Source organism: Ptychodera flava, chromosome 8 (genome assembly GCF_041260155.1).
Source record: "Ptychodera flava strain L36383 chromosome 8, AS_Pfla_20210202, whole genome shotgun sequence".
Classification (NCBI taxonomy): domain Eukaryota; kingdom Metazoa; phylum Hemichordata; class Enteropneusta; family Ptychoderidae; genus Ptychodera; species Ptychodera flava.
The window spans coordinates 1,761,627-1,786,117 of record NC_091935.1 but is presented as its reverse complement, the minus strand read 5'-3'; the positions used below and the strand labels follow the sequence as shown (position 1 = coordinate 1,786,117).

The following is a 24,491-nucleotide window of genomic DNA, read 5'->3' as shown; positions in this document are numbered from 1 at the left end:
AAAGAGGTATATGTTCGATCTCCTTTGCGGGACATTCGAGGTCACGGCACAACGCTCATAATGGACGCCAAAATCGCCGGTACGCGTGAGTTTGTAGTCGTGCTGCTTTGCCATTTATCGTAGTACAAAAGTGAAAATTTCCCAAAATGAAGTTCAAATAATAATCTTCAACACTACAGTTTCATTTTCTCTGATTATTTGGTCTATTTAAGAATTAACACGAAAGTTCGGACTAGAGCTGCATCGAACGCGTACGTTCAACACAAATGTCACGTGACCTAAAATCCCTAATAGACCCCTCCGTTTTTAGGGTCTATGGTCTCACTCACACAATACACAGACAGACTGAGCGATAGAGGTTACGGATCACCGTACGTTTGCACGTGAAGAGTTAGAAATGATGCCTTATTCATTCGACATGTTTGTTGGCTCATCATTATTTGTAACTTCCTTCACAGCATACATCGAACCAAGTATGCACAGCTAGCTCCGTACTGCCGTAGCAGACAACATCATGAACAGTCGACATCAATCATGACACTACGACAAAGTATAATCGTCATGAGCAATCAAAACTAATCATAACACCAAATGACAACGTCACGGAAACGGCTAACATGTAAAGTTACAGTTTGTCTATCCATATAGATTACCTTGCAGTGATCAAGAGTCCATCATCGTGAAAAGCATCAAGAAACATATGATTCTCATAATCTAGCAGCGCCATTTTAAAGCCCTCTAGGTTAATCAATATTGAAACTGGGCTCCTCGGTAATGTAATTATGGTGAATATTGATGCACCCTCAACGACGATTTCGTCTTCTTCTTTTTTCTTTCTTTCTCGACAACAGGAGGCATTTAGAACGAAACAAATAATAATATATTTTAAAGAAGAAGAAGAAGAGAAGATGAGTTCAGAGAAAAAATGAAATAGAGAGTAAATTTGCTTTCAAAACGTCAAAAGACATCTTTTAATGATATACTGAGATTGAGGTGACGTACTGTGCACAACATTGTTGTTCTTCAGTGGTTGGATAAACAGAGAATGTGCAAGACTGTTCCACTCTTGGTCCTTATTATGCTTAGACAGTAGCAGAACTCACTTTTTTGTTGCTTCCTACCTCCTTGGTCAAATTTAAAGCTGAGTACAGTTTTTCAGCTTCATAGGTTGACTAATTGCTAGTTTACTGGTGACTTGATCTAGCTGTCATTTGTCTCTTGTTTGCCCTTGACTGGAACCGAAAGTTTCGAACAAGATAATTGAAGTTTTTATGTACAGCCCCGTCTGTATGGTGTAATGTAGACCAGTTTCCAATATCAGTAACCTTGCAAATGGATAATATACCAGGGTACAGATTCAAAGCGATCAATCTTGTGTTGTTGTAGTAGCCGTGACAGATAAAGATCCCATTCAAAGTACAGCTGTCCAATGATCTCCTTTGTCAAGTTTTTCACTCATTTTTAGATTCTTATAAAGATCCTCTCTGTGTGGGACCAAATTAATGAAGTGTTTTGCCTTAAAGCTGTGTGAAACCTGATGCTTGCTCCTTCTATCGAATACAGACTACAACTGTAAGGCTGCATGCTAACAGTTTTTGAGCTTCATGATTTAACACAACACCAGGCCTAGGGCACACACACACTGCAGAACCAATCAGTTCATATTAAAAGGTGTACATTTACATTCATAAGCAGAACATTCAGTAGACACCAATGAAGACAGAAGATGGCAAGTATCAGGGACATTGATGATGGTAACAAACAGCTACTAATGAACTTTCTGAATTGCTATTAATTTCATGAAGATTAAAGTTCCTTCAAGTTTATCACATGTGACACTTAGATACTACCAGTAACATCAGGATCAGTTATTCATTTCATGGCAGGCTTTGATTTGGTGATAAAATTATCAACATCAAGACATTCGTGTTTCAAAACCACTTTTATTTCTGTAATATCACTTATATCTCTTTTAAAAGTATCTTTTCACCTGTGATGTGAATAGCTCAGAAGTGAACTCTAAATGCACACTTATTAAATTTTGCTATAATCTATCAGAGACTACGATAATATTTGGACTATTTTCCTGATCAATAGCAAGTAAACATTTTACTATACTGTTTCTGAGCCATCAGTCCATATCTTGCATCTAATTCACTTATAGATGGTAAATATGCAATACAATGTCTAGAGTAAAAGCCAATTAGATGAGGTAGAATCATCTCATTAACATATCATGTCATTAACATAATTATCATGTCATTTCATAAAATATGAATACTGAAGACTTAAAAGATGAAATGGTTGTTGGTTCATTTTTAATCATGCTGTGAGAAAGCTTCAACAATTTTATCAAGTTCATCTAGAGTAATTGTTGAGATAAAAAAAAATTGGTAATTTCTGTAAATATGTGCCTGGAGATTTCTTCATCTTTTGCAACATACAATGTTCACACAGTCTAAGCAGAACTCTGATTGGCTTATCCAATCTGTAGCAACTAGTACAGCCAATAATTCACAAATCGGTTGAGGACTTGAGTTTTATATAATCTTATAAAGTTCATGATAAGTTAGGTAACTTGTTTCCCTGACAAGCTACTGTATATTTCAGGATATAAAAGAACAATGACTGGTTAAAGTACTAGGAACATATCCATTTCTGTGTTTATTTCATACACAATACGCAAAGCAGAAGCTATGGTTGAAGAACAGCAGACAATGACTGTCTCAACAGCCTGGGTGCAACCTTTCACAGTTCACATGAATCTTTCTAAAATTGATTATATGACAGATACTGTAAATGAATTATTGGTTACAAATGGAATTCAGATTCACTTAATCAAGACTTTGGACGTTGGCAGTTGATTGGATAATCAGCATTCCACGGAACATGAACCAATGCTTGAAAGGTAATGAAGCTAATGAACAATAAGTACAAAAATAATATTGAAACAAGTTTTGAAACTAATTGCCGAAACTCTGCCTTGTAGATATGAAAGCGTGAAATTAAAATTAGTGCTACACCCTGTGTTGTCAAGTTCAAAGTTGACAAAGTGTTCCAGCAGTACTGATGTTTTGCAAACAACCATCATGACAAGACAGAGGAATAGACTCATCAAAGTGGTAGCAGTGTTCCAGATCCAAACAAACAGTGATGCACAACAGTTTTGATTCTACCCATCACAGTGATAGGGCTAGGCAGGCATGGAGTACATCCAGAGGAATAAATGTTTTTAAAACACATACCCTGACTAATACAGAAAAGTTTCAACACAAATACAAGATGCACTAATGTACAAAAACTTTGCATATATTTTACTGATGTGTGGTATAAATAAAGCATATCGTGCACATAGAGTTGAAGATAAGGTTAAAAGGAATCTGATATTTTTGTAATTTCTGTTCTGTTTTATTTGTCAAGTCTACATACAGGATTATTTTGTACCATTTGAAGGTCAACTTTATGTCCAACGAGATCTCGAATGTTGTTAATCTTGTATTTGATCATGGTTGGTCTGGAAATGAAATAAATGGGACTCTGTTAAAATCTGTACACTGTAAATGTACAAGCAACATAAAAACTTTGATCTCACTTACAGAAAATCAACACTAATGATGATTCAAGACTCACTGTGGGAATATACATGGACAGAGTCCAACAAAGTGGTCTTTTAAAAAAAATATGAAACAAGATTGTATAGTTACCTTTCTAAGGAGAGTCCCCATGCGATGACGGAAACATCTTCAGGAAGTCCCATGGGAAGTAACATTTCTGGTCGGAAGACTCCGGAATTACCCACTTCTACCCATTTCTTGAGACCATCATGGTAACTGAATATTTCCATGCTGGGCTCAGTGTAGGGATTGTATGCTGGTTTGAAACGCAATTTTTCAATACCTGGAGAATGGAAACAGACAATGGTTGAAGAGATGTACTACAAATGAAATCAAACATAATGCAAATAGTTTCAAAAGCAAAACCATTGATTTGCATAATGTGAATTCCTACACCATTTCAGTCATCATAATTGGCAAGGGTTCACTCACATGATAAAGAAGGAAAGTGATATAACATGGTTGCAATATCTCCTCAGCCATGTTATATCAGGACTGGTGTTACGTGTGGTGATATAGTCTGCTATCACATTATGGCACACTGCACATGGTCTCTGCCAACTGTGTACTGTAGAGCCATGGCTTCAAAAAGTATATCAAGTTAACCTCCACCTGAATAGACAAGACTGACTACAGACATCATGGTCTCCACTTTTTAGACATTTTTCAACCATTAATTTCAGATACGGTGATCAAGAAATGAAGCAGTGCAAAGCAGAACTTTTGACTCTCCTTTGACAACATTTTATGCAATGGTTTGGACACCAAAATGTTTAGTTTGATGTAATGAAATTAATGGCACATGACAGCAGAGGCAATACCACAAGTTTTAACCTGCCCTTGGAATGGTGTTCATATTCAGTAATATTGATGATACCCTCCCCTTAGGCTCTGGCATCATAAACACTACCGTCATGATTACCATACCTTGGGCAAGCAATAAATCATGATCTGCTCTCCCTTTCATGTGTTAACTATAGCAATACACATATTGAATAACAGTCATGCTGTATTAAAGATATGCCACTTTAATTAATCCCTTCACCAACTTTCGATGTACATAAGTTCACCAGGTCCCAATCTATTGAAAACAATGGAATGTACCAAGGTCTGGTGGTGAAAGGTTTCACAGAGGTATAAGACCTGCTACATTTGTGATACTTTAATACTTCTCTACTGAACATGTTTACCCAAATTTCTTAATAAACAAGGTTACACTCTCCATTGATTACAGTGGATGTGGGCCAAACCAAGTTGCTGAAAGGGGTATGTGTAACGCAACTCATTTGGGAAAATGAAAAACAACAAAAAGTGATTACCTAATTTTTTGAAGAAAGAATGTAGCACACCAATCAGATGGCCAAGTGTCAGACCTCGCTCTGCTACCACACCTTCAATCTGATGAAATTCGGCAAGATGAGTGGCATCCAGCGTCTCATTCCGGAATACCCTGTCAATGGAAAAGAACTTTGCCGGCCTGAAAGGTTTCTGAGCCAGTTTATAGAGCATTCTAGCACTGACTGCAGTGGTGTGAGTACGCAATAGATTCTTCTTAGCCTCTTCTATTTTCCAGTCATATCGGTATCTGTGTAAACAAAATGATGACAAAAAGTTGACGATATGTTGTAAATATTTTCTATATGAAGGAACAACTTATGCTATTAATCTATTAATATTCACAGTAGCTCTTAAAAGTAAATTCTTGTGAATCTGATAACATTTTACTGCAACATACAAATAAACTTGATGAACTTGGTCACTTCAAAGGTATAAGTGTAAGGTGGGGGATTTTTCAAAAATCAATTCATCATAGATATGTTTACTGTTCAATAACTCTGCAACTGGTCTTTGAGCTAACAAACCATGGCTATAGTACCCTTACAAAACCTTCACTTGATGATCACAAACCACAGCATGATATTTATCAAGACATTATTGCAGACGTCCAAAAATCATACCATTCAGTGATATGCTGCCTGATGATTACATTGAACACATCTTACCCTTGAGATCCATAGCCACCCTCTGAATGGATCTTTTTCACTCTCTCAAGATAATCCATGGGAAAGTCGTGCGCATTCATTGGATCTGTCAAACACCAAATATGAATTATTTCTGTGATCAACAAAATCTTGTACAGAACACCATGATGGTCAGAAGGACAGAGACAACATAAATACTTTACTACTACAGAAACGTTGAAAGAGAATTCATCATAAGACTGACAGCTGTCATGAAAACATCAGTCAAAGCAGGGTTGACATACACAGCATATCAATTGTGCTTTGTATATTACACATCACTTGTTGAATATGTCAACTATCTGATACCTTTATTCTGACAAATGAGAGAATACAATGTAATACCTGCTTTGACAACATTGTTTTATTGCTGCCAGTCTCTGACAAACTGGAAGTCACTCGGTTGATTCTTGCAATTTCTAGTAAACTTTCATAACTTCAAATAAATTTTAAACATTCAAGCCATGTACATGGTGAGCTGTGATAATTTTTGTAGGAGCTGACTTGCTGAATGCAGGAATGAAAGGAGAGTACTTTCTTAACCTTCAACACAAAAAGTATGTATCTAGCTTCAAAATGCACATCATTTCCTTGCACCTTGACATAATGATGAACGACATCTGATGATAAAAACAGACACAAAGCTAGGGGATTTACCGTCAATGAAGAATGTGTCGTGTGCATCTCTGGCAGGATGCTGCTGTGGTTGAAATAATGCATCGAAATTCCAGAAAGAACTCTCTACAAAGTTATTGGTTGGCATTTCAGTGAATCTGTCACACAAATAGAGCAAAATTTAGTCATGAGAACCGGTAGTCAACTTTGATCTTTGATTGATTGTCTTTCTGCAAATGGAAGGTAGAGTTGTCGACTATCATCTAAAGTAGAATTTCCCAGAAATACATCTAATACTATGAATATACAATGCAAACTTTCCCCACCAGATCCATTTGAATTTTACACCTCTTACGTGCCCTTAAACTACACTGAATACGGATGCTTATTTTGGAGACATCACATTTGTTTAGCCCTTACCCGATCCTTCCCAGGTTAGTAAATATTTTTGAGATCTCATAGGTACAATACAGACACAACAGAATTGAAATCAGTGAGATGAAAATTAACCAATAAAGACAATGACCATTGTCTTTACATTTCACACCTGATTTATACAAGTACTTTTGATTTCATATTCAAACCAAAACTTACAAACTAAAAAATTTGGTCATAAAGATATATTAAAAACAACTGGATTCCATAGGTTATTCTTTATCACTATTGTACTGTCGGAATACTTGGCTTTCTTGACATCAGAAGATTGTCTACCTACAGCCTCATGTACAGACAGTGGAACCATTTTGTTTATTTATTATATCCTTTTTCATAAGACTAAAGCTCCAATGCAGGGTGAGATACTGTTACTCCAAGGCAAGGTAGAATTCATGAGAAGAAAAGTTTCATTCTCAACAGCATGATTAGCTCCCCAACTCACTATTTTCTTATCTTGGCTTTGAAACCCTAGTTTCTGCATCTTGACTTTCTCTGACTTTTACCGAATGAAATGTTAAAAAATACTTTGTTCCAGTCAACACGATGTCAATTTTTATTAAAAATTTGTTCTGATTGACAAATAACGACAGTGGGGTTAAAGCTGTTAGAGTTGATACAATTGTAAATTTTTTTCTCGATCAGCAGGTGAAAATGAAAATACACTTTTAGCCATTTGCTTTGGACTACTTGCATAGCTCCACAGATAAGGTATCATGAATGATTTTAGATGAAACTAGGATATAAAATCTTCATTTCATCCTCTTTTAGAACTTATTTACATCTAGAAGTGACTGGTTCCATGTTGTGAGTGTTTACTAACCCTTCCCCACTGAATCTCAATCAACTGTAACCATTGACAACAGTTGTATGAGCTTCATTGGCAAGTTGCCAAGAATCAAATAAATGTTGATTTTGCATTCACACCATGGAACGTTATAAATACAACGTGCGTCCATAAATCGATATGGCCCAGGTCAACACAGTGCAGCTCAAAAAGTGTAATATGACCCTGTTTGCACAGGTCAAAACTTTAAAGTATTTATGGGAAACTGTAAGAGTTGAATGTTGGAAAGCCATGGCTTTACTTACCCTAGCTCTAAGAAGATTTGTCTGAATTCTGTACGCACTTTCTGCAAGGGGTGGAGGTGTCCACTGGTCGGCGGCACTCCCAGGGCATCAAAGTTTAGACTTTTGAATTTGTGAGTTTTCCATGAACCACTGTAACCAAGAACACATCGATTGCAATGATAGTAAAAAAATAAAAAGCAAAGTTCGTTGACAATGTTTTTTGAACTAGTAGGCAGATTGTTTGGCAGTTTGGCTATTCTGTGGTTTATACTCTACCTTTACTTTGCTTTCAGTTTCTGTTCTATGCCCATATAATAGACATTATACTCATTCAGTGATAAATTAAAAGCCAATACTATTCTGATACAACATACCATGATGTAGAAAGCAGTAATGCATCAAAAAAATGAAAGAAGTAAGTCATATCATACACGTACACAATATTGGACTATCATGAACATACATACACCATACACATCTATACACATACATGTACACACATGTCATATAAAACTCATAAATACGTAAATGCATGTAATCCAGGTGAGTGTACGTCTGAAAAAGAAAAATATGAGCAATTCCAAGCTAATAATTTACATGGGACTTTGTATTTGTTTTCATATATTCCAGACTTACCTCATGATCATCTCTGGTGTAAGATCTGTTTCTTGCTTTCTGATCTCAGTGCTAAACTCACTACCCTTGCTGACAACATAGTATTTTACGGTTCTGTTAATTGATAAAAAACATCTCAATGCACGATCCAATAAGACTATTACATCTCATAAATAATTGTATAAAACTATTCTGAATTCTAATCATTTTTGTTACATTTGTAGATCAACAATATTCACAGCCACAACTGTCTGTAGGCAAATACCATAGTTTGGGAGGTAACTCAGTATTACTTTGACCATCAACACATTCCGTTGAAACAAATCCTTTCAGATTTATGACAAACAGCGATGATGAATAATTTATTCAAACCATATCCTGGAATCACATTGACTGTTACTCACACTTCTGCCATTAATTTTCTCTTCTTGTACTCGACTTTCTCTTTATCATTGAGTTGATAATCTCCAAGACTCAGCTTCTTCAATTGTTCCTGTACTTTGTCAACGATGCTGTCCGCCTGTGCAGTGTAATCATATACATCAATAAATGATTGTTTTTTTATGATCACTAGCTCTGGATGAGAAATTTTTTCTGTTTGTTTACTTAGGTTTACTTCGGTAGGTTACTGGATGCAGACTGATGCCTCTATATCCAGATCAGCCATCACACATAGTTGAGGTGAGACTGAAAATCTTTCTATAAAGTTATATTCAGATGGCTGTCTGTCCAGCAATTAATTCGATACTAGGAATGATTCAAGACCTGTATTACCAGGGTCCATACACTCAAAGTCACTGAAAATTCAAGGATTTTTCAGCAGTTTTCAGCAACTTTTCTTGGTCCCAAATACTATTCTGCATTTTGCAGATATCATTTCAACAATACATCATTTTGCACATCATTTTTACAATATCACGACTGATCATCTTGTCAAGGAGTGTCCAGGGCTCACTATCATTTTAAGGATTTTTACAGGACTTTCCAGAAGACTAAAATTCAAGAACTTTCCAGAATCAAACAGACCCTGTATTACACACTACATAGTTACTTCTCTATCCATCATTATTTTTAAAAAGATTAAAGGAAAGTATCTGCTACAGCTTCTTCAGCAAAACTTTGAGGACACATGCTAAAGTAAAGAAGTTTATTTTTTCAATTTTTACCTTCCTTTTTACCCTTGGTCCACCTTCTGCATTCTTGTCCATTAAAAGCCATCCTGCAGACATGGCTTTGCTGAAACCAACCTTGGCATTTGGAACTGATTTCTACGATAAAATAATGAAAGAACTCATTTCTAAAATGAAACAACAAATAAACTGGTTTCCAAAATAAAACAAACATGAACTGCTTACACAAAGAAAAGTAACAAATTGTTACTGAAAGAACCAACCAATGACTGAATTGTGATTTCAAGTATAACACTTGTACAGACAGCAAGTCTTAATTTTCAATGTGCAAAAATATTGTTTTTAATTGAACCACCAGGAAATGAATTTGAAAAGTGATTACAGGCACGTACATGTATGAGAGGTAAATGTGTCATGGCAACGAACTTTGACACAAATGAGACTTCTTTCTTTATTCACTTCATTAAAATTTTTTCAGGGGTAACTTCCAACTTTGAAAATGAAATGGTATAGTTCACATAAAAGTATCATATTAGTTCACATATTATAATATAGATCATAGCATTGTACAACTTCTACCATTGCTGGGATTAAAATAATATGATTTACAAGGAGGGTTCTCTGGTCTATTCTTTCCATAGTGACACAAAAATGCAAACGCTGAAGGCTTTTATTGATGATATAGGCGCTATGTTAAGGAGCTGACAAAGTATGTTGTCATACCATTAACTCAGCTTGGAGTATTCCTGTATCAGGGGGAACTGCCTGATACACGACAGATTCTGGACTTCCATCGGTAACAGCTGATTTTCCTTCTTCTGTCAATTCCCATTTTGTGTAACCTTTTTGTTCACTGTTGATCAGCTGTAAAAACAAAGTAATCATTATTTCATGAATGTGTACAATTAAACAGGTACAACATATCAGGACTTTGCTAAGTAAATTTCTGTGCCGTAAATTCTTCTCAAACTATATCATATAGTTCATGTAGGTAAAACGTATAGTTCATGTAGGTAAATAGCTGCTGTAATTACTTCATCACTATAGTTGAAGGGTCTATGTTTTTTGCTTTTGAATAAGAAATTTTAGAAAGTCAGTTTGAGAGTTGGCAAATTCTGTCACGTTTGTTGCTGCCATTTACAGACTGTTTGTTTGCGTTCACCATGCATGTCAAAGCTGACTCTGATTACCATACACCAACACATAAAATGGGACAGGAAGGTTCATACAACCTAATAAACAATTTACTTCCATAAAAATCATGATAAATACTGATTGACTCTGCAGAGACAGACAGTCACTGTGACTGTGACAGTGTAACAACTGCAGTACTAATTTCCATTTTCATATCACGTGAGCCATACCTCTGCTGGTTGGTAAAATTGACACAAGTTACATTCCAACTCTCACATGCAAGCAAATAAACAATCAATCTAATGAATGACTGCCTTTCAGAAAAGCTACATTACCTGGAGCTTTAGCAACAGACACTTATTATTTTTGTTGATTTAAATTTAATGATCTGAAACTCGCGATACATTTACAGATAACCATAATTATGACAATCTGCTAATTATGTGCACTAATGACAAAATACAAACATACCAAATATATACGATTTTGCAGTTTCACTATCATCACTCTTGAGAAATGTGAGGTGTCTGAATTTGATATTAACTTGGATGTTGTACTATCACTAGTGAAATTATCACTTTTGTATGACTGGGATATTTTTATCCATAAATGGTTATTGTTATCATTATCATCAAATTCATAAACATTTGTATTCTTTATTGTTGTACCATACCACACTCCCTGCTACTATGCTAGTGCGAGTTGAGTTATAATAGATCAAAGGATACAGATGAAAGGATACAGATGAAAGGATACAGGATTCGTCTTGTTTGTTTCTGATGCAACGCATTGGGTCCATGAGAAATGTCCTTTCATAAAATGTTAAACGGTCGAATGAAGAATGAGGAACTTAAAACGTATTTGCTTTGTTATAATACACTACCGTGCCTCTCAGAAGCTGGAGTTAAATTCTTGAGCGGCAAGCAAATGTTGGGAAGCCCAGGAGGAAAACAGACACGCCTACTCGTTCCCGTGTTTTGTTGCGTTTGGGTACCTCAGTGATGGCATGATCATGACATAACACATGTAACATATGGGGAAAGAGACTCTGTGATATCTCGAAATACGGGTCTCTGTTGTAGCTGCAACACCATACTTTTCAAAGGTGCAGTACAGGTGGCAAAACGAAAGCGAAAACGTAACTGAAAATACACAATTTCTTACGTTTCCCAATGATTGAAGGCTTTTCACTGCACCCACAACTTGCTGATGATCAATGTCAAGTCGTTTCGCTAACTCTTCCGTATTCACGTTTCCCTGCTCTTCTATTTCTTGCAGTATTTTCTCACCGAGAGAGTCACCCATCTTGTTGCCTGACTGTTTGACGTCTTGACCGCGTGGGGTCGATTTCGTCATCTTTTTCATATTTTCGTTGGCCCCGGGCCGGTATTTACTACCTACTTCGATTTGTCAGCTTGATGCTCGCCCGGTGCAGTGTGCCACATGTGTTGGAGCGCCATCATACATTTCCCGTAACTTTCATTTCGATCTCGCGAGATCAAGAGGAGCTGTGCAGTTTTCACATGTAGTTTAGGTTTTCCGTTACATCATATTTTTGCATGTTTTGAATATATTTACCCATCAGATATTCATAAACAACATATCTAAGCGGTAAAAATGGTTTTTGTTTTCCTTTTAGCATTACTTCTCACGTCAGTTTCTTCGTTTCCTTGGTGAAGACGCCATCTTGCCTATGACGTCAAAAGGTCAGCTACGACAGCTCAAAAAATCAACAGGTAGAGACTGGAAGTCCGATAGCAGTACGAAGTGGCAAAATGCTGGAAAACCGCGTCATCCGTTCCGTATAATACCCCCTAATGCAGTAAGTCTTCATCTTTGATCAATGTATTTGTCTCCTTATTTGTAGCATAAGCTAATATATTGTTAAACAAATGAAATTGGGATGCACTTTGCTGTATACTGAAGTAAAATCCTGGCTTCTTTACTTACTTAGTTTCTTGCAAAGCATTGACGTAGGAAGCGGATATTGTACATTGTAAATGTTAATTGCCAGGTTTTTAATGAAGAAATTTCGTTTGAATAAGTCTCAGAGATAGTAAATTGAACAGACTGAAACTTTCATCAACTCATCCCGATACTCTTCGTGGACAAAGTTAGTAGCATTGTCAATAACTTGGCCCACATTGAATGAAACTAGAGAGATGTCAAAACAGTCAGCCTACAGAAGGAAAAATTTCAAGATAAACTTTGTCCAAGCTTAAGTTTAAGTCATTAAAGCACTTTTGATTTGCATATCTATGATGTTCTACACAATGGCTGGCATCTTAGTGTCAGTAAACCTTGAGTAATATTACCATCTTTGCTGAGAGGAAAATTTACAAAAATCCATATTTTCATGGATGTCACACTCTAGATCCTCCCAGCATCCTCACAGACCAACACCCAGCAACAACACTTGCAAGGGGATTTACGTCCATCAACAGTCGTTAATGTGTTACAAACGTTACAAAGTGGATGGTAAAATGAGATAAAATGATTAGTAAATGTTTCCTCTTCTTCATGAGGAAGTATCATGATTGAGTAGGACAGGGGATTCTTGATGAGTTTATAATTCAAGCCTCCATGAATCACCACTTCAATAAAATATAGCTTTACACGGAAGATCAGGGGACCAACCGTTTGATGAAAAAGTGCCAATCAGCACATTGAACTTTAAGTTAAAGTTCAATGTGCTGATTGGCACTTTTTCATCAAATGGTTGGTCCCCTGATCTTCCGTGTAAAGCTATATTTTATTGAAGTGGTGATTCATGGAGGCTTGAATTATAAACTCATCAACTCTGGTATACATGAAATGTTGAATATACAACAGTGGGATTTAGGGATGTTGTATTTGCTGGTAGTGATACGATGGTTAAATTTTGTAAGAATAAAATATTAAATTAAAATCTAAATTCAGTATTTTAATAGATTTTACTAGACACTCTCTGCAATATCTGTTTTCTAATTATATTTTAGGTGAAGGAGAGTGTAATGTAATAAAGTCACAATGTCGGCACGTGAATTGAATGAAGAAGTGATGGATGAGGCTGAACCAGAAGACTCTGTTCCGTTGCTTCCTGTCACAAGTACAGTCACCCAACATGACTTCAGCCGGCCAGTCAGAGAGACTGACTACACCGTTGACATGCTCTATGTCAAAGAGGAAATGGATGATGATTACTACATGAAATTCTCACCAAAGTACAAACGGAGACGAGTAGAGTTGATATTTTCTGGCTCTGCTTTCTTGATCATCGACTTTCTGCAAATTTATGCTCTGATTTTCTCAGTTGCCCTTCGTTGGACTTGGCCAGAAGAATGGAGTCGGACCACCAGATATATCTTCTTCTTTAATCTTGATATTTGGGAATTCACCAAACTTCAGTTGCCCGGTGTTTACAAAGCGGCATCTAATTATTTCATTCCTAGTGAGCAGATGATCATTGACTATCGATATTATCTCCTGGCATGGGGTCTGCTCACATTTGCTTTCATTCTGTCATTCATTTGCATCTATATCTCCTTCAACATGAAGAAGCGTCCAAACATGTTAGTCAGGCTTGCAAAACTTAAAATGGCTGGTGTCATAATCTGCCACCTGTTTGCTCTTCCATTTGGTGTTGCTATAGCACGCATCTTCTTCTGTACACCCTATGTCAATAAAATGGATGTCTACAATGGTTATACCTGTTGGAATGGTGTTCACTGGGCATTCATCTGTCCGTTCGTTGCTGTGGCCATAATGTACTACATTGTGTATCCAATTTGGCTGATCACTAAAGTCAAACCGCAGCTGCTTAGCACAACCGGTGAAAGACACGAAGGCTATGTGCGACTCAAAGAAACTGAGTATGCCCATTCTTTATCAACTCTCTGGCTTGTCAACCTGTTTTTCTTGTTTTCTTCTTTCAAGCGTTTCTGGGTGTACTACCATCCAGTCATGCACATCTTCAAAGGTATAATGCTGATCTGGTATGCTGCTTTGCTCCATGAATCTTTGCTACAGGCAGGACTGATGTCAGTCACACTTTTGGTCATCTTTATTGTCCTCTGTATCAAACGCCCATTCCGCGTAACCTCTTTTAATTTCTACATCATTTTCAATTTTGCTATTCTATCCATTCTCTGTATCATAGGAATGTTCCAAAACATTCCAGATATACTCTCAGCATTCCTTACTCCCACTTATCTGAAATGGGAACTTGCTGGAATTCTTGGATGTTGGGCCTTTGTCACAGTCATCTGGTTTTTCTATGTTTTAATTCGATACTATGGTCTCTGCTGCAAAAAGCACCCTCTGTGGCCTCAGATGACATCACATGGACTTGATGATCTTAGCGAGCACACACGAAAATACATGCAGGCATTGCTACATGGTCGTATCATCCTAGAATACGCACTGTCAATATCACCAGTGTTCAGCCCAGCTCATGAACTTGCCCGACAGATCCAAATAATAAATGCCTATTGTCGAGAAGCTGAGCTACTCCATGACCCTATTCATGATGCATTGTGGGACTTGTTGGATGAATTAATCGAAGCACACTCTAAGATTGCTCCATTGTCACTCTTTGCTGAGTCTGTGAAATCGTCCATCAGAGAGACCGCCAGTGAGTTCATGCGAATCATGCCAGTTTTCAAGAAACGTCTTGCACAGAGGGAATATGACTTCTGTCTGATGTCATCACTGAAAAGACGTATGCTTCTAAAGATGTATATCATAGGTAATGTCCTCTTCTGTTGTAAAATATTACTACACACTAATTACTTGAAAGTGTATAATTTCAAAATATTAAAACTCTACTGTGAAATAAAGTAATGGATAAGTGTTGTGTATTCCAAGAAAATGAAGAAAGCTTGAGCTCAGCATAGCGTCAATAGTACAAATATAATAGTGAATGGACAGACATTGTATCAGCATATTTGAACTCAATGAAAGTAGTTACATGATGTGTGATCCATACAGTGACTTCCACCTTTCACCACCATGGTTTGGCCCAAACACATTGTTATCAATGGTAACTGTGGACCTGTTTATGTGTAATTGAGGTGAACAGGTAAAACCGTTCTCATGACTCTTCTACTTAACAAAACAAAAGTAAACTAATGTAAGATTAAAAGAACCAGCCGTTGAGATAACTGAAAACAAATGTGGACAATAATCTGCAATAAACGGCCTTATAATCTTAAAATTGTAACCTCATTTCAAATAACAGAATTGTGAGGAAAGAAAATTTAATTCATAATATTTGAGCATTAATTACATCACCACAAAAACATTTGATAAGACTACAGTACCTCGCTTAATCAAGTGTTTGAAAATTATGATTCTCTCCAGTATTGTTTTTACCAAATGTTTATTTTTGTTCCAAAAACATGAATAGTATATGATTGATCAAAATGTACTTGATTGACGGTGTGTATATTTGAAAAAGCCATCATGTAAGATCACAAGAACTAGAAAAGGACCAACTGAACTATGACAACATTGACTTAACAAGCTTGGACCCACAAAGTAAAAACAAATGAAAGTCCATGTGTTGAGTAGATCTCATGAGGGCGCTGCAGTGTTACCAAATCTCTCTACTTTGCCCATAATCTCCTGAGATATCCATATTGCTATCTTATCAAGTATCTCATTTGCAAAACTGTAGCCAGCTAATCAATCAGAGTTCTCTCTTGTTTGATTAGGAGCAACAAGATGGCCTTTGATCGGAAGTGTTGACTGGGATTCATGTCCGCTTTTCTTTGCTCTTCATCTCATTCAAACTACATCCCCTGGGTTTAGATAAATCAGATTAATGCACTTTACAGTGTGAGAAACACAGCTGCTAGTATCATCCACTTCCGTAGATACGGCCTCTTTCGCAGAATACAGACAGTAATTTTCCATTTCATTTCTGTCAAGTGCCTCCCAGTTATTCACCAGGTTACTTTTCATTCAGTCCAATTCTGTTTTCAGTCTACCTTTATAATCATAAGCATGCATTACCATCAGTTAGTTTGTCTTCAATTATTGTGCATTTGCAAGTATAGCAACAATTTACCTTCCCAAGCCTAACACACCAAAACACAAAGAGGGAAGTTATATCAAGTTAGCAAGTTTTGTTCAATGTTTTGTAATTATTTCATATGAACAAAGTAGAAGGGAAAATTGTCAAAAAATGGTTGGTCACTTCATTTGTTCTTTTTTATGTGCTGCTAAGATTCAAAGATCTACCTTTTTACCGTGTGTCATTGTTGCTTAATCATGACCTTTCACCCATATCCAGAAACTGATCCATACACTTGTATGTAGATAAATATGTAAGATCACAATTTTCAGTTCTTTCCATTCACACAATATTCAAACGCTCCAACCCTTTCTCCTTAATTCCAACCATTTCTCCTTCTAAACTGCTTGTTGTACACACCATAAGTGCTATAGTATTTTCACCAGGTGTGGTTATAACTTATACAGAAAGCATAACAAGTGTTATCCTAAACACTAATTTGCCCTTCTGACGTGTTGTAAAATATGTACATGTATTAGCATGTGAAATTGTCAGTGCTGGCTGATATATCATGGATTTTCTGTTGTCTTATTTCTGTAGGTATCTTTGTCAACGACAGACGTGATAGAAACAGAGATTATCAGAAAACAGATGTTGTGAAGAAACTGTACAATCCTAAGGAGTCTGTAGTCTTGAAGACAAGGGATACTGATGGTAAGTTACAAAGATCACATTGTCTGGAATAGTATCTGTCTTGAATATTTAATGCTCCCTATAGCAGTATAACTTTGCTGCAGTAATCCTTCAATAATCTGTTAGAAAAATTGATATCATGTTAGATTGCATAACTTCTCGCACTTGAATTGGATTTCTTGATAAAAAATTAATAACTTCTTAAAGTTTATTAGATTGCATAACTTCTCACACTTGAATTGGATTTCTTGATAAAAAATTAATAACTTCTTAATGTTTATTTTTTATCATCCAGTACAAACCAGATTTTTCCCTTTTTGTTTGAGTCCCATTTTCTCATGAATGACCCAAAACTGCTGTGTGGGAGAACCGAAAGACAACATTTGGAGATTTCTCATTCAAAAAGAAAGAAAGAAAGAATTGCAAATTGTCATAAAGAATTATTAACCTTTCCATTGACTATGTCTTATTACTAATATTAAGTCTCTGCTGGTATGCTTTAATTAATGTTCAAGGGACTTGTTTTTCAAAATCAAACGATGAAAGAAAAATAAACTGTTTTCACTGAAACTGCAGATAATCTCCGGAAACTGCAGATAATGTATGTTCCTATCTGGCAGGAATGTTGACATCATTTAACACTGGCAGTTCTTAATCTTTGGTTGTCCTGAATAGTTTTGTTGACATAGACTGTTTACATGATGTTAATTATGTAGTCTCCTTTGAAAGGTGTGTTCAGTTATTCACTTTATTCAGAGATAAAGCTGATAACAATAAGCCTGCCCCTTTAATGAATTGCCTCAGAGTCCAATAAATAGCCCCCCCTCTATTGAATTATCTTAGAATCTGATAAATATTAACACAAGAAATGTCCTATCATTCAATTTAGTAAGACGCTGTACAGATATTAGTCTCTATGGTGACAGAATTAACTCTGGACATGTCATTCATATTTAGCGGCCAGCAAATGAACTTTACTACTCTGTCCTGAATGTCAGACAAGACATCAATTGTATCATAGACGGTAGAGGCAAGACCTGTCTATGATTGTATCAGTGAGCTTTTCATTCATTCTGCCATTTAGGTTTGATAAAGTACCAACTACATCCTGTCTCTAATCAGTTTTGTTAGATTACTGGCTGAGATGTCACAGAACTCCATGAATATCTAAGTGCTCATCAAGTGATCTTAGAAATTTATCATGAGATCCAAACTAATGCATACTGTCAGGCTCCATAGTGTCGCACAAAATCAGAAATCTGAGACTTTACATCACCTGACACACTCTGGAATCAATTCTCATGAGATTAAGTTCTGGATATACACATTGTTTTTCAACATATTGCCTGTCACGACCATCAGTGATATTACCGGAATTGAAAACTTCATTGGATCATGTCAGATTGGTTATTAATCCCAATACTTTGCCTGAATGACTTTTGCTCCCAATAAATATTGACTGCCTGTAATTTGAGCATAAAGTCTTGTACAGCATAGGCAAACACTTTTGCCGCCAAGAGAGACCTGTGTTCCTAGACTCATGTAATGTTGAATATTAATTCAAACATGTGTAATGGAAAAGTGCCATGCAAGATATATCAATGAAAGTTTGCTGGTTCACTGCGTTAATTTTATATCTGATTCAAAACTTTGAAAACTATAAAAATACAGTATTTTGCATGACAGTCTTGTATAAAACAACTACAAAGCAGTAAATACCCCGGTACTGTCACACTGGTATTCAAGTCATATGTTGAATGGTACTGCAATTCACAATTGTTTCCAAAATGACCAAACAAACTGATATATTCATCCTTTACTACTGTATCGCATTGTTTTACTTAAATGTGACAGACTGTCTTTCTTCATAGGGATTTTGTCTCTCCAAGATGCAATGTAAAGTTGAAATGCCTTTCATACATGCTTTTCAACATTCATTTAGAACTGCTGTAACAAAAATGTCAAACAAAATTGACCATTTGCAACAAAGCTTTAAATGTTACGCTTACACCCTCTGCTTACATGGTTTGATCCAATCCTATTGTTTTAAATGGTAAAATTGGCCCTTAACACATGGAAATGGGGGTGACAGGATTAAATTCAAAAGGGATAACAACAAGTTTCCACTGCATGATTCTTTTCAGAAGATGATGGATACTATGAGGAGGACATTGAAGTTGGTATTGGACCAACTGGACCTAGAGCAACATACACTGTGTACAGACCAGAGACAGCACAGACCATTGCTTTGATGTCTGATGATGAACTTGCTGAGTTTGAACAGAGACATTTCCCAGTAGCTAGGGTGAGTTGACAAGATTTCAACTAAATGGTTTAATTGATTTGGTGACTGGAATGCACTGTTGGTACCAAAAACTGACGTTTGAAATTTGTAAAAAATGTAAATAAAATGAGAATGAGTAGAACATTACTGTATGTTATAATTAAATCCTGATCAATTTACATACTTATTTCTATGATTTCTAAATCCCCGTAAATTTCAATATAGTTAACTCTGAGGCATTATAACTTACATTGGAATAAGTCAGTTTTATTTGTTGTTATGTGATGTTCTCTGTAGAATGTTGTAACACTGTAACAAGTTGAAGAAACTAGTATTGATTCTTGAGTGACAAATAGATGTCGGTATCATTGATTTTAAGATGATACAAGTATGAGATTATGCATTAACATAAAACGATTTCTTTGCAGATTTTAGAGCGTTCACTTTTTAAGTGTCAATCAATGACAAAAAAGGGATCATTTCTTAATCAACTAACTTAATTCAAAGTATGACATTAGTACATTCCCATAATGCACAGGCCACTCTACATCTTCAGCTACTGCTCACCATCAACTAGAGCCACTAACCAATCAGTATTAAGGTTTCATTAACTCTCCACCAATGACATAGGATCTTATGTAGAATGCTCCCTAGGCATACAGTTATCATACAAGCATCACCATCTTACAAAGTGATACATTTTACTTCTGTCTTTTTCTATTAGAGTGAGTCATTTTCATCGCTGACTGATTCGATTGACATCAATGCAATGATGGCTGGTGTACCAAGTCTTCAAGCCAGCACAGGGTAAGTGTCTACAGCTGTGAATATGTGTGAATCCATGGAACTGAAACAATACTCAATAAACTGAATTCAACAACTCTCAAATATATAATATTCAGATGATGTTTTGATGATTTTCTTGCATTATATACATGTAATATCACTTTTTTCATTCCATCAGCATTTTCCAAATGTTGGAATCAAAGTTGAATCTTAATAACTTTTGTATCTCAAAAATATTTGGAAACAAAACCGACAGACTCTTCATGTCATGAAAGTTGATCTGATCAGTTCATTTCAAAAAACCTTATGATACAAAACTTTGTCACCATCGATACAGTCAAAGACAGACTCGATCCCTCAACCCTTTGTTGTTGATGATACAGCGCATTGGTACTTTGCTGGCAAATTACAGTGGGATATACAAACAACGTAGTTATCAATGGTAGATAAACTAATTCATTCATGTCAAATTTAAAAAAGTGCTTGCAAAATCTTGTAATATGTGGTAAAGGATATTCTTGTTTGAAAGATACCTGTTATGAATGTTAAATGATAGCTTCCTTTTTCAGAAATTGAAATAGATGATGGGACATTCATAGTTTATGAATATACATTACCCTGGTGAAATCTGTTAGAAGATATTCACACAGCCCCTGTTTTCCACTGTTTTGTCAACGCACAGATCACGTCCCAGTTCCAGTGTTAGGGTCTCTCATCAGGCGTTGTCAAACTTAGGAGAACATGACATGGATCTGAACAGCCAACATGATCCAAATGTTACTCCTGCTGGTGATTTAGACGAGATAGGGAATGGACCAGAGCCAGAGAAGGAACAGAATGAAGAAATCAAGGAAACAGAGGTTCCGGAAGCAGAACAGGAGGAAGCTGAAACAGCTGACAAGAATGAGATTTCAGAGGGAGAAAAGTTAGAAAAGAAAAGTGAGAGTACAGAAAAACTATTGACTTCTGATCAAACTGATCAGCCGAAGAAAGTCAAAAAGAAGAAAGGCTCCAAGAAAAAGAAGTAATACTAATAATTGTACAAATATTTTACTCCAGAAATCATTTACACAATATTTTTTTCAATCAAACTTTAAAATTTGACATTCCAGAATAGGGTCTACATCTTTTTAAACTCTCTCCCGTCCATTTTCATTGTAAATTGTGAATATAGTAAATCTAATGAAAGCCTCTTTAGCAGAACTGTAGGATGTCAGGGGATGGTTGCATACCAGACACCTACCCTCGACATATTCAACTGTATAGTTTTGGACGAGGTTAGGCTACCCGGGGATTACTGACCTAGAACCCAATTATGGGTTTTGATATAACCCAATTATGGGATTTGATATAGAGGCTAACTGTCAGATCATAGTTTTTTACATCGATACTGGAAGAGAAACCAGTAAGTGTGTATTTTGTGACTATCATGTCAGACGGTTGCAAGCTAGTTACATTCCTAAGATTAACAAAGGAGTTTACTCTTTGAAGTTTTATTGCAATGTTGATGTTTGCGCAACATCCACTGTGAGGCAACCAAAACAATATTGATTGGCAGGACCGTACTTCAGATAAGGATGTCAGTTACTCCGTCCATTCATGGACAAAACTTTATGACTGTGCACAAGATAACTGTAAGACATGCAAACTTAAAAGTCAGTATATGATATTATATAGTGTGCAATCCTGCCAGTTCACATATTCACTTTAAAAACTTGAATTTCAGCTGTAAAGTTTTGTTCCTGTTCTTCCAACGCGTAAACTCTGTGTGGAGGTACTTACTAGTACAGCAATGCTTGCTGGATTTACTAATAGCAGAGAATGTATGCAGTTTATACGAATTTGACATTTTGCGATGGAGTCATCATGGGTTGAGCAAGGTTGAGTTATGTAAATCAGCAGATAACTTCACTCATAGATTCAATTTCAAAGAAGATAAAATTTTCAAGTTCATTTTTGAAAGGGTTGAATAAGTAAATATGAAATGATAATCCAGAGAGTCAGACCATGTACATGTGCAACCATTACAGAATATGCAACTTTTTTCAATTTCATCGTGTGTTTACAGAAGTACAAGAGGCTTGTCACCTTTGAACTTGACCAAAACATTTGTAAATAGAACATAGATTTATTCTCCATTTTGTACTTATACATTCTGTCTCCTAATGATATTTTGTACATTTATAGCAGTTAGAAGTGTTTTACAGATATGAGACTATCAAATTTTTTTGTAAATTTTTTCAAACATGATCTGATTTTAAAGATTAAAAAGTTTAATAATTTTACAATGTATTGTAACCATTGATCATAATAATCTTGTATGTCACTATTAGTATTACATTCCAAAACTTATCAAGAAATTCTTCATCATTCCTGCATATGCTTGCAATGTATGTATTCCATCAGCTTGTATGCCTTCCATAGTTGAATGCTCTTACAACTATTTATGATGGTGTTTTTTACAGTAGACTGGCCTGAAGGTGCTGTCTATGACCCCCTTGAGTGACCAATCAAGCTAGTTAAGACCAGTTTTATCATCCCATAAGTAGATTTCCCTCCAAAACCAATATAATAAATTTTCCCGCTTATCAGACGAAGATATCAGTACTGTCAAATAATGTAACAAGCATCTTAATGTTTCATTAGCTGAACTAGTCAATGCCTAGGATTGTAAAACTGTCATGGATTTCATTTCAAAGTACATGTAAACAGCTGCCTTGTTTTGGAAAATGTAAATGAAGAAACCTGTTTTCTTGAGTATCTGCATCCTCTGTGCCTTGTGACTTACAATACTGCATCCTCTGTGCTTTGTGACTTACAATGCATCCTCTGTGCTTTGTGACTTACAATGCATCCTCTGTGCTTTGTGACTTACAATGCATCCTCTGTGCTTTGTGACTTACAATGTATCCTCTGTGCTTTGTGACTTACAATGCATCCTCTGTGCTTTGTGACTTACAATGCATCCTCTGTGCTTTGTGACTTACAATGCATCCTCTGTGCTTTGTGACTTACAATACTGCATCCTCTGTGCTTTGTGACTTACAATGCATCCTCTGTGCTTTGTGACTTACAATGCATCCTCTGTGCTTTGTGACTTACAATGCATCCTCTGTGCTTCGTGACTTACAATGCATCCTCTGTGCTTTGTGACTTACAATGCATCCTCTGTGCTTTGTGACTTACAATGTATCCTCTGTGAGTTGCAATACTGCATCTGATAAAGAAATGTGTGGAATTATTGGGAGTTTTTTTTCATCAGAGTACATGTTGTTTTCACAGCAATTCATGAACATTTACTTTTTTAAATAATCTTTTATGACAAGAAAACCAATGGTTGATGCACAGTTTCAAGTAATTGATACATTCTCTGTAAAATGTGTATATTTCCTGTAAAGACTATAATCCATATTAAAATGTGTTTCTGAAATCAGTATGTGTGTTAATCTATTTGTATCCAATGTTTCACTCATGTAGCTTTACAGAAGAGATTTTGATAGATCTAAAAACAACTTCCTGAAATTGTTTTAATAGTCACATGATGGATGTAAACTTTTTTATTGTTTTTAAACATGTAATAGAGTATAGAAAAGATCTTAAATAATGCACAATTTCAAAGGACATATTTCAGCCTGTTGCAAGAATTGTCAAAAAATGCACTACTGCTAATAATTGTTGTGAGTGTAATGGTCATGTAGCAAAACAAACCGACATCCAGGTGTGACAAGTTGTCTGTATCAATCACTTCACTAGGAACTTACCATTGACGTGTATCGTAAGTGTGTACAGCTGAATAATAAATTATTCACAATGTCTCTATAATTGGACAAATTGAGTAAAAAGATACAGTCTGATTCACCTCTGTGCTAGGGTGATTTTCCACCCGCCGTTTTTGACCAAAGATCATTATTATCCCTCTATGAGTCGGGCAGTCATGCACACAATTACTTAATTTTGATCAGTCAATTAAATAATGGCTCCACATATCAGCTGGTGGTTGACTCCTGATGATACATTCGCTGTCAGGAAAAAGTAAATTAAACTGATGTGGATAATGAACGTACATCCTCAGCAATTTACAAGCATTCAGAGAGAAGACAT

The 24,491-nt window shown here is 36.0% G+C and overlaps 3 protein-coding genes across 6 annotated transcripts in view; 1 reads left to right on the top strand and 2 right to left on the bottom strand.

Annotated features, from left to right (window-relative positions):
* The window catches only part of LOC139138163 (DNA repair endonuclease XPF-like), a 53,237-nt gene extending 52,482 nt beyond the window's left edge, over window positions 1-755 (bottom strand). The window contains exon 1 of one of the 2 annotated variants that reach the window (XM_070706411.1): window positions 654-755. In XM_070706411.1, coding sequence (XP_070562512.1) covers window positions 654-727 — 74 coding nt within the window. In that variant the 5' untranslated portion in view covers window positions 728-755. The remainder of the gene's footprint in view (window positions 1-653) is intronic. The other variant, XM_070706410.1, reaches the window with a different exon arrangement.
* A 1,168-nt stretch (window positions 756-1,923) lies between these two features.
* On the bottom strand, window positions 1,924-12,112 carry LOC139138162 (phenylalanine--tRNA ligase alpha subunit-like). Its single transcript, XM_070706409.1, has 11 exons — window positions 11,797-12,112; window positions 10,222-10,362; window positions 9,535-9,636; window positions 8,773-8,888; window positions 8,390-8,482; window positions 7,775-7,903; window positions 6,293-6,408; window positions 5,618-5,702; window positions 4,934-5,199; window positions 3,705-3,897; window positions 1,924-3,514 (listed from the first exon to the last, which is right to left on the bottom strand). Exons 1-11 carry the CDS (start codon window positions 11,995-11,997, stop codon window positions 3,409-3,411), a joined length of 1,548 nt encoding a protein of 515 aa, XP_070562510.1. The 5' UTR covers window positions 11,998-12,112; the 3' UTR covers window positions 1,924-3,408.
* A 25-nt stretch (window positions 12,113-12,137) lies between these two features.
* Window positions 12,138-22,732, top strand: LOC139138161 (uncharacterized). Of its 3 annotated transcripts, none has more exons than XM_070706406.1 (6): window positions 12,138-12,454; window positions 13,611-15,358; window positions 17,228-17,341; window positions 19,465-19,625; window positions 20,329-20,411; window positions 21,073-22,729. In XM_070706406.1, the coding sequence occupies exons 2-6, from the start codon at window positions 13,642-13,644 to the stop codon at window positions 21,416-21,418; spliced, it is 2,421 nt and encodes an 806-aa protein (XP_070562507.1). In that variant the 5' UTR covers window positions 12,138-12,454; window positions 13,611-13,641; the 3' UTR covers window positions 21,419-22,729. The 3 variants fall into 3 exon arrangements, with proteins under 3 accessions (XP_070562507.1, XP_070562508.1, XP_070562509.1); XM_070706407.1 differs by having other exon boundaries at window positions 12,290-12,454; window positions 19,468-19,625; window positions 21,073-22,732; XM_070706408.1 differs by having other exon boundaries at window positions 12,290-12,454; window positions 21,085-21,621.
* The last annotated feature ends 1,759 nt before the right edge of the window (window positions 22,733-24,491 follow it).